Source organism: Medicago sativa, chromosome 6, assembly GCF_051527215.1.
Source record: "Medicago sativa cultivar Bolivia chromosome 6, Bolivia_mono, whole genome shotgun sequence".
Lineage (NCBI taxonomy): Eukaryota > Viridiplantae > Streptophyta > Magnoliopsida > Fabales > Fabaceae > Medicago > Medicago sativa.
The window spans coordinates 33,732,583-33,743,056 of NC_140754.1; the positions used below are offsets into that span (position 1 = coordinate 33,732,583).

Genomic DNA, 10,474 nt, shown 5'->3' on the forward strand with positions numbered 1-10,474 from the left:
CTTAAAAGTACACAAAAATAAGAAAAAACAAGGTTTTGGGACTCTGCAGAACTGACACGGTCGCGTGGTCAGGACACACGGTCGTGTGATCCCTTACAGGGGACTCTGACATGGTCGTGTCATCCAGACACACGGTCGTGTCATTCCACCAGTACAGCAAAAATGCAATTTTACGTTTTCGTGCATAAAATCTTGTTTTCAAGTCCGATTTCAGTTCCGTTTTCGCCAATGCATTCCTAACACTTAGACCATACAAACCACACTTGAAAACTTCACATTTCAACATTAAAACAACTTAATCAAACTCATCCCAAAATGACTTATTTTGTAAAAGCTCTTAAAATGACTTTTACTCAAAACTCATTTTCTTCCCAAAATGATTCCCCTCCAAAACAAGCTTCTTAATTCATTCAACATCATCAAAATCAAACTTCTTCATTATCAACCCATTTTTATAAAAACCTCAAGAACAACACAAATTCATAACAACATCAAAGATTATGATTACCCAAGGTTTCTAACATTAACAACAACACCTCACAACTTCAACAACAATAACCAATCATGAATTCATCACAATTCATCAACAACAACATCTCATATTATCAATTTTGATACCCAAAGCATCAATCCAACAACCACATGTTTCAAATCAATAACAACAACTAATGAACATGAATTCATGCACAATTTAACACCACAACTTCATTTTTCAACAAATTTACTCAAGAACACAATATACCCATATTTTTACATTTCAACGTGTTAATTCACATACTAACACACAATTATCCCACAAATCATGTTATCAAACATAACAACAACAATTATGCACGAATTTACAACAATTAGATTCAATTCATCAATTTCACAAAATGGGTAAAAAAGAAAAATTATGAATTATGGTTGAATTCTAACCCTCTTACCTCTAGCACCAAGATTCTCTAACCCAAGCTTCAATTTAGCTCCTAGATGATGAATCCCCTCTTCAAGCTCTAACCCTTGTTCTTGTTGTTGCTTCTAGTCTCTATCTCTTCTCTTCCCAAATGAAATGAAATGAATAATGTTTGTAAAACCTAGTTTTACCAACAACTAGAGTTTATATACTAGCTCTACTCAATTGGGCTTATTTCTTAAACCTTAATGGGCCTAACCCATTTCTATTCTAACACTCAAAATGTCACTACTCACTTAATGGTAATTATAACACTAACGGTCATTTAATGGTAATTAAAATAATTACTACCCTCTCTCTAGTAACTTGGTAAAATAATAATAACTCTCACTAAACACTAAAAATAACTTTCTGCAAAATTACAAAATTGCCACTGCCCTCAAAATGACCAAAATGCCCCTAAGTCCAAAATGACTAAAATACCCTTCTAACACCGAACTCTACGAATCCCAACCAAAAATACACACAGAGGCAAACAGTCACACATGACCACATATAACACACATAAATAATAAATAAAATAAATCTAGCGAAAAACGGGCTGTTACACCGAGTACAAGATGAGTCTACCATGGGATGCTGTAAGAACTATTCATGGAATAGTAGGTATGTAGTAGCAGAGATGTGCTCTTTGAGTTAAATTTGCCCGAGATCAAGTGTAAATATGGCATTGATATATCCAGAGGTAAGTCTACCTTGAGATTAAATCTTACAATCAAAAGGCAGCACAAAGTTGCAGAGTTGATTGCTACATAGAAAGTCTTGAGCAGAGTTCAAGAAGATATTAATGTAATGATAAAAGAAGGTTGTAGTTCACTCGTCTCAATGGATCAGAGTATTGGTTAAAGTCAACCGGTGGGAATCAGAGTAGCGCAACAGAAGTTAATCAGTGAAGTTGTGAACAGTAACCATGGAACATGGAATTTGGTAGTAAGAATCTTCGTGAAGAATGTTCAGGATAGTAATGCAGTTTTAGTGAGAAGTATTATGAGACAAGCAAGGAGTTCTCGATATGATAAGAAAGTATTGATGCTCATACAATCAGTGATGATTAAGGTAAAAGTATAGAGGATGTATCTTCACTTAAGTAAGACAAGGAAGACTAGAGTCACCACAAATGAAGTAATCGGATTGCCTAATTGGTGATGTCGAATGCATAGAAGAGCTGTTGGTTAGTCAGAAAGAGTATGTGATATGATAAGGAAATCATGTTTATGAGATATGCATGATGAAGTACATACCCTCTTATACCATATTTGTTATGTGATAACGATACTTGCTAGAATAATGACAAACTATGATTTATAACTTTTAAAGTTAGGATTGGTATTAAGGAACTTGGGAACGATGTTGTTTTAAAAACATGAAATTTTACATTGTTATAACTAATCAGGCGCGTCGTAAGCGAGTAAACTCACTTAAGACCTGCAGACTTCAGGACCAACTTGTTATAGGCAAGTTTGGGGCGAGTTGTAAACATTTTTCAAAATGTAGAGACTCGTCCTGTGGTTCTGCAGTATTACCGACTCGGATTTAAAATGATATTTTTAAGTCATATATCTAATGTTTAGAGAACCTATGTACCAATGTTTAGAGATTTCTATAAGCAAATGCTAGAACGAGTATCGTTATTAACTAACAAGAAGCGGTATTAGGAAGTATGCAAATACTATGGAGATAAAGTTTTATGAAGAAATGACAAGGTTCGTGTGATACCAATAGCATACGAGATGCACGGAAATTTTGTTAAGAATGTTCAAGTGCAAGTGCAAATGGATTTAGTAGAAAGTTTTAAGAGTATGTGAACCGCAAGACTGGTTAATAGATTGTCGGATAAATTGGTGTAATTGATTTCGCCTCTCCAAGACAAATTATGTGAGTTACCCTTGAATTCCGGTGCAAAGAGATTATGATAAGAGATAAGAGATGTGTAGAATCATCAAGATAAGTAACATAAGTAAGAGGCAGAGGTCGCAAGGTGCGGTAAGAAAGATTATGTATGCATGATAAGATGTATACATGATAAGATGTTATAGATGCAAGTGAACACTAAAGGGCAAACCTAGATTCCAGTAGGACCCCAGTTTAAAGGCAAATCCTGAGTGTTTTTAGTTAATGTAAGGTTACTTATACGAATGGTTCATGCTAAGCAGAGAAGGAACGGATCCGAGACAACCAAGCCACAGGTAGCAAAGGTAAGTTTCAATCACCATGTCCTAAAATAGATAAGTGATTTTGAGGAAAATATTAAGATTGAAGAGACTATATTCGATTTTATGCGGATTAAGAAAGAGGATGAGTTACATGTTTTGATGAGGAAATTATGCTTCGAGCTCTTTGGAGTGGGTATGATTAGACTTTATATAACCGAAACCAAAGAAGGCAGGTTTTAGTCGCAGTGATTGGTAGATGATCTCTTAATTTCGAGGACGAAATTTCTTTAAGGGGGGTAGAGTGTAATATCCCGCTTGTCAGAATTGGAATATTACCAGACGATCGTACCAGAGGATTAATGTTATGGAAAGTATGTATGCTGGAAATGTTTATTAATGGCATAAGTCAGGTACGAGTTAAGTATCAGTGTTGGATAAACGCGTTTAAAACGAAGGGCAATCTCGTACGTTCGCGTAAGGGAGTATATAAGTGTTTTTGGGGTCAAAATTATTCACTTCCACTTCTCTTTCTGTCTCTAGGTTTTGAGGGAAGGAATTCTCTCCTCCTTCTCTCTAGACATGCCTCTCTCTCTCTACCATAATCTTACAAACTTCCTTCTAATATGATCAAGCATGGTTTTTGGTGGCTTAGCAAGCAAGAAACACATGAAGGAAAGGATTAAAGCATGGATTGGTTGGAAAGCTAAGGATCAAGGATGAGATGGAAGCTAGGGTTTGAGCTTAATGCTTGAAGAATTTCAAGAAACATGTTAAGGTGAGTTCTATAGATAGTTTCCCACCCTTGAGTTGTGTTAATTCATGTTAGAACTTATGAATTTAAGTTATGGAGGGTTTAGAACCCTAATGCCCCTTTTTGCCAAATCTTGTAGATTATGGGTTAGATTACCATGAAATATGTTTATTAATGTCTCTATAAGTTGCTGGATGATTATGGTGCATTGCAGGATCGAATTTGACGAGTTTTGGGTCAAAATTGCAAAATCTGCACCACAGACCAGAAGAAACTCGCTATTAGCGAAATAATTTCGCTATCAGCGAAATTATCCAGAAGAAAGTCGCTAGTAGCTCAAATTTCGCTATTAGCGAAATTTCCAGAACTTCCCCAGATGAAATTCGCTAATAGCAAAAGTCTCTGACTTTCCACCATTTTCAAAGGGACTGTTGGCCCATTTTAGGGCCGGTGGTGCATTCCGAAGCCTTTCTTTCATCATTTTACACCTTTATAACCCCAAAACAGCATCTAAGCAATGCACATAACATCAAATAATTCTTGAAATGAAAATAATGGTAATCTTAACAAGTATGGCAAGAATGGCATAAGGAGTTTTAGCCGAATACTCGGGTAGAAATGAACTAAGAAAAGGACTAAAGTAGAGCCTTAACATAGCTTGATAATATGTCAAGAACTAGGATAATATGTAAGAAATAGAATGCTAGACATGAATAATACACTTGATAAGACGCGAAGTGATATAGAGTATTCTCTTCGCATAGGAACTAGAACGGTCATGCAAGCATGACTAGACGTGAGTCGATTAGATATATATTCACATAGAAAGTTAACCAAGCATATAGTTTACCTCTAGTGGGATCGTTTAAGGATCCGAGGTAAAAGAGATAGAATCAATACTCATGCATGTATTGACCAAGACTTTAATAATGATGTAGGTGTCGTGTCCCTTGTGGTTCACACTAGGTTGGCTCAGGGGGTTTCCACTAGAGGAAACGGGGTTAGCCGTAAGGAACCCGCACGCCACTGAGGGAGTGTCGTTGGTTATACCTTAGATAGGTTTCCATCGGTTAGATAGGGATTGCGTTCGGGTTTACTCCGCTCGAGGCTTTCCGTAAAATGAACTCAGATATTATTTGTTTGTTAAATGCTAACCTAATGAATTTGACTATGCATAATTATTAGACATGTTTATGTTATGTCATAGAGCCTTGACGTAGATCGTCAAAAATTAGTAGAACCTTGGCGTAGATCGTCAAGAACTAGTATGATAGCAAGATAAGGTATGTTGTTAGACACAACGTAAGTATGCATAGAGCAAATAGAGAAAGTTATGCCGATGACGATCTTAGTTTTCCCCTAATCGTCATGTTTAGAATCGTGTCATGATTATGTTATGCTTAGGCCTCGATACGTAGAGCGTATTCTTGACAATGCGGTTTAAGAAGTGAAGCCCATAACAAGGTAAGAAGATTCTTATGACGGCCCTAGTATGCACGACCGTCTAAGTATGCAAGTCCCCACACACGTATAATCAACCAGCAGGTTGTATTGTAGACACGTAGTGTCCGTATATTTCCCCTGAGGTTACCTATAGCCTAGGATTAGGTGAAACTCACTGAGACATTATGTCTCATCCCAATCCTTATTTGTTTCAGATATCAGGATGGTGTAGCAAGCTAGTAGCCGAATGGATGTTTCAGCAAGTGCTCGTTCGTACCCGCTGCAGGATGATATGGATATGCAAGGACACATTTACTATATTTTAGAAAAGATGAGTTGTATTATTGTTGTACGAACGCATTTGGTTGTATAATATATTCATTCAAAGTTTTTATTGTTGTAAATTTTTAATGTATCCAATACTATACTTAACACACATGCTAAACTTTCTAGATACGTTTAGTGTGGGCGTTACATTCACTATAGGAATTCCAATCTCATAACCTGATGAGTTTTCCGAAAGGATAAGAAAAGCTTCTCGATACACACTTTAGAGAAAAGTAATGACAAGTTTTCCGGAAGAAAAAAAAAATCGAAAACGTACTAGGAGGTTCCAGAAAAATTTAGGAAAGGTGTTATGCAAGGAATAAATCAGAAATACATACCAGAAGAATATTATGTGGGGGTGAAATTATTCTTAGTGAAAAATTATTGTGTAAAGTGTTTAAAAATAAAGAGTGTAAAATTGGAATTTTTGAAGATTTGTAGGGTGTAAGTACATATGTTGGGGTATAGGGTAAAATTTCCGACCAGATGTCTCGAGATTCCAAAATAAAAAAATCTTTAAATTACAAGGAGGAAACATGTTTTAACCCAATAATATTATATAATATTTTTTGATGCATAATATCTATAATCTTCTATAATCTATACTATATATAAAGAAAACAACTCATTCGGCTCTTTTCGGCTGAATTGTTCTCTTTCCAAAAATGCCTTTAATTTTCAATACAAATAACACATGTAACAAATAGATAGGAATAAATATAAATATTAGAAAGACGTAGGAATCATGATTTGTAAACATATATGTTTGTTTTTTTTCCTTTATTATTTAAAAAGTGTAATAAACTAGATGCGTATATTTATACTTATTTTTTCATTATTTCAATTAAACAACATTTTCTATAATAAAGATTGTTGTTAGCGTAATTAAAAAAAATAATTTAGATTATGTTTTTTTTTGTTATATTGTTGTTGTCGTTGAAATAGATAATTATGGTTAGTTTATAATAAAGATTGTTGTTAGCGTAATTAAAAAAAATAATTTAGATTATGTTTTTTTGTTATATTGTCGATGTCGTTGAAATAGATAATTATGGTTATAATTTAGATTATGTTTTTTTGTTATATTGTTGGTGTCGTTGAAATAGATAATTATGGTTAGTTAATAATAAAGATTGTTGTTAGCGTAATTAAAAAAAATAATTTAGATTATATTTTTTTTGTTATATTGTTGGTGTTCTTGAAATAGATAATTATGATTAGTTTGTTTTTTGATGGTGGTCAGGATTCGAAACCGGGACCTTGCATATTTTATGCATTGTTCATACCAGCTGAGTTATGCTCACGGGGACTATGGTTAGTTTGTTTTGTTATAACTTAAAAGCATCAAACATTTATATTATTAGTTTTAATCAAAATCAAAATATTATAAAAAAAATTATGTTCATAATTTTCAGACGTTAATGCAATAAAAGAGCAGAAAGACGGGCACATGAGTGAAATATGGATTGAATTTTTACTTTATGTTTTATATTATTAATATTTATGTAAAGATCCTATATTTAGACTATTTAAATATAATAAAAAATAATTAATACATTATTGTTTTCGTTTTTCAATTTTCTAATATATTATATTTGATTTATTTATAAATAGAAGCATCCTTTATCCTCTTTTTCAAATTCACATAAAAATATTGTCATGTGCAAAATAAGTTATAAAAGGAAATAAGAAATCAGTGAATAATTGCAAACTTTCATAACAAAATTTTTTTATTAGATGTGCTTTAACATTTTTGTGTTCTATATTTTAGAAATGTATAAAATCATGAAAAATTGATAAATGATACTGAAAAATACAAGTGTGGAATACAATTTTTTGTAACTAACGTTTAATAGCTAATATATTTAAATTATGAATGCAATGGGTTTTTACTCAAATACTCATGTTATTTAGCCACTACAACAAAACTCGTACTTGTGGTTGCCCATCCGAACCCACCTCGATTTGATGAGTTTCTCCACTTTGACTAGGTTTGGGTATAAGTTTGGATCATCCCGAACCTGCACACAAACTCGTCCTGAATGTAGAAATTACTTTATTACTCATTGATATTTGCGATGTTATAAAACCTGCCATTGATATTTAAAGTAGCAACCAAATCATTTGGTCAAAGAATTTTTTTTTTTTTTTTACAAAAGCAAACTTAATTCATATCATTACTTAAAGGGATAATTGTGTTTTACCCCCTGTAATATAAGTCAATTCCGGTTTTCCCCCTGTAAAATATTTATTTTTAATTTCATCCTTGTAATTTGAAGATTTTTTGGTTTTGGACCTTCACGGAAAATTTTACCCCCTGTAATTTGAGCAAATTTAGGTTTACCCCCTTGTAATTTGAGCAAATTTCGATTTACCCCCTTGTTAATTTGAACAAATCTCGGTTTACCCCCTGCCATATCTTCGACTTTGTACAGTCAAAATTCATGAAGGTCCAAAACCAAAAATCTTCAAATTACAATGACGAATCCAAAAAAAAATAAAAAATTACAGGGGGCAAAACCAGAAATGGCCTATAATACAGGGGTGTAAAACACTATTAACCCTTACTTAAAATAGAGTCAATACAAGGAGGACAAATCTCAAAGATACGGTGACTAGCCCAACGGCTAAAGAAATGTTAAAGTGAACATATTAATGGATAATGCATTATAACATTGCCCTCAGGGCTGAAAAAACTTGATTTTTTTGTTAAAAGAAATGATTCTCTGCTGTGATACCCACACCCGTTGGAGACGAGGATGAGATTCAATTTTCCATCGTCGTTAGACATGTGTAAGGTAACATGTAACATTGTCATGCCTAATTTTATTACTCATAACTTACTCCTTCTCAATAATTAAAAATAGGTTTCTTTCTTTTAAACAAAGTTCGATTATTTTTTTTTAAACAAAACTTGTTTATTTGTTACATGAACATTTAAACTTCCATAATACTAAATTCGATTCCCTATAATAGTGGTTCTATGATAGATCAATTCAAAAATTTAAATACGTAAATTGACAATTGTTTGTTACTCAAGAGGAAAAAAGCCTTTGACAATTGTTTGTTACGGAAAAAAGATATTTTCCTAGTAAAGCTTCTATTTTTTTTATTTTTTTGTGGTGGCCGGGGTTTGAACCTCCTACCTTACATTTTTTTGCATTGTCCAGTTCAAAAAAAATATTTTATGCATTGTCCATACCAACTGAACTAAGCTCACGAGGACAGTAAATCTTTTATTAATCTAACTTAAATCCTCTCAAAACAAATATAAAAAATCAATATGTAACACAATAATCTACCAAAAAAAAAAATACAGTAATAAAATCTAAAAAAAAAACAATAACACAATAATCTACCAACAAAATATAAATACAATCGACTTAAAGCGACTTGTTGGCCTAGAAACACGAAGACGCTTCTATAAATTAACCCTCCAACCCTAATATTTTCTTCAAAACACAACAATATCACGGCTTCAAAACTTTCCAGTTAACCCTAATATTACCATTCTCCTTCATATTTCTACTATGGCTTCGTCCCACACCACTGTGTTGATGCTTTTGGTTGCACTGTTGCTGAGTTCCGCTGTTGCTAGATCATCCCCCAAGTCTTCTCCTTTTCCTTCACCTGCTATTTCTCCGTCCGCTAACTCACCAGTGGCGTCTCCTCCTGTACCTGTGAATAGTGCTCCCTCTCCTTCACCGACCGCTTCATCTGGTTCTCCCGCTGCCGCTCCAGCTGTGACTCCATCGTTGATCTCTACCCCTCCATCTCAAGCACCACTGCCTACTATTTCTCCTCCTGCTTCCGCTCCTGCTGTGACTCCATCGTCGATCTCTACTCCTCCATCTCAAGCACCATCGCCTGCGATTTCTCCCTCCACTGACTCAATGGCATCTGCTCCCGTACCTGTGAAGAGCAGTCCTTCTCCTTCACCATCTGCCATCAACTCTCCACCATCTCCTCCTCATGCTTCTCCAGATGCCGTTCCTGCCATTACTCCATCGTCGATCTCTACCCCTCCATCTAAAGCACCATCAACGTCCACAAACAACGCCGCTTTGAACAGATTTACAGTTACCGGATCCGCTGCTGTCGTGGTTTTCGCTACTGCTTTGATGATGTAGAGACTAGAGAGTTAGGCTGAGTTATTTTTAGGGTAGATGATGAGTTTTTTTTTGTACTTATTTTGTATTTAATCACGAATATACATATTCCAAACTCTTGTTATTATGTTTTTTATCAGGAATTTACATGATTCTATTTCTGCCATTTGCTTGCAATTATTTTGTATACTATTATTTGCTTTGTCGATTATGGTTTTGATAGGAAAAATAATATATTTAGTTTTGTTTGGTAATTTCTTTCATCAGAGCTAGTACACTCTCCTTCACATATCCTTAGTCTTTTTTATGAAAATATTGAGCATGGCTTATACCTAATTTCTATTCCCAATTCCCAATAGTTTTGGTTGTGTGAAGAATGTCCACGACCTCTAGCCTTAGTGAAAGTGAAAAACAGAAACACAATCCTTTGATTCTAAACAGAAACACACACATAATAAAAACATAACTGCCCATAATTGCTATCATAAGCAGTCCAACACAATCCTTTGTTTTGTTTATTATTATAATTGTGCTTAAAATTGTGCTTTTGTTACCCTTTAGGTCAAACATGCTGTTTAAAAAAGGCTCATAATATCTAAGCTTTTATAAATTAGATTGAGAAAATTGCCATATCTGCCAGTTTTGTTCCTTCATTATTTCCTTGTCTAAAGATGGATTAAATCTGTTTACTTGTATAGCTGCTAAGACCTAATAGAGAGTCGCTGGAATCGAATTT

At 34.1% G+C, this 10,474-nt stretch overlaps 1 protein-coding gene across 1 annotated transcript; it reads left to right on the plus strand.

Annotated features, from left to right (window-relative positions):
• Window positions 1–8,888: 8,888 nt before the first annotated feature.
• LOC146914681 (uncharacterized) lies at window positions 8,889–9,988 on the plus strand. Its single transcript, XM_085722283.1, has one exon. The coding sequence runs from the start codon at window positions 9,160–9,162 to the stop codon at window positions 9,757–9,759; it is 600 nt and encodes a 199-aa protein (XP_085578409.1). The 5' UTR covers window positions 8,889–9,159; the 3' UTR covers window positions 9,760–9,988.
• Window positions 9,989–10,474: the final 486 nt, after the last annotated feature.

Bases quoted from the DNA above. Each gene is read 5' to 3' on its own strand.
- LOC146914681 (XM_085722283.1), top strand. From the start codon at position 9,160: ATGGCTTCGTCCCACACCACTGTGTTGATGCTTTTGGTTGCACTGTTG.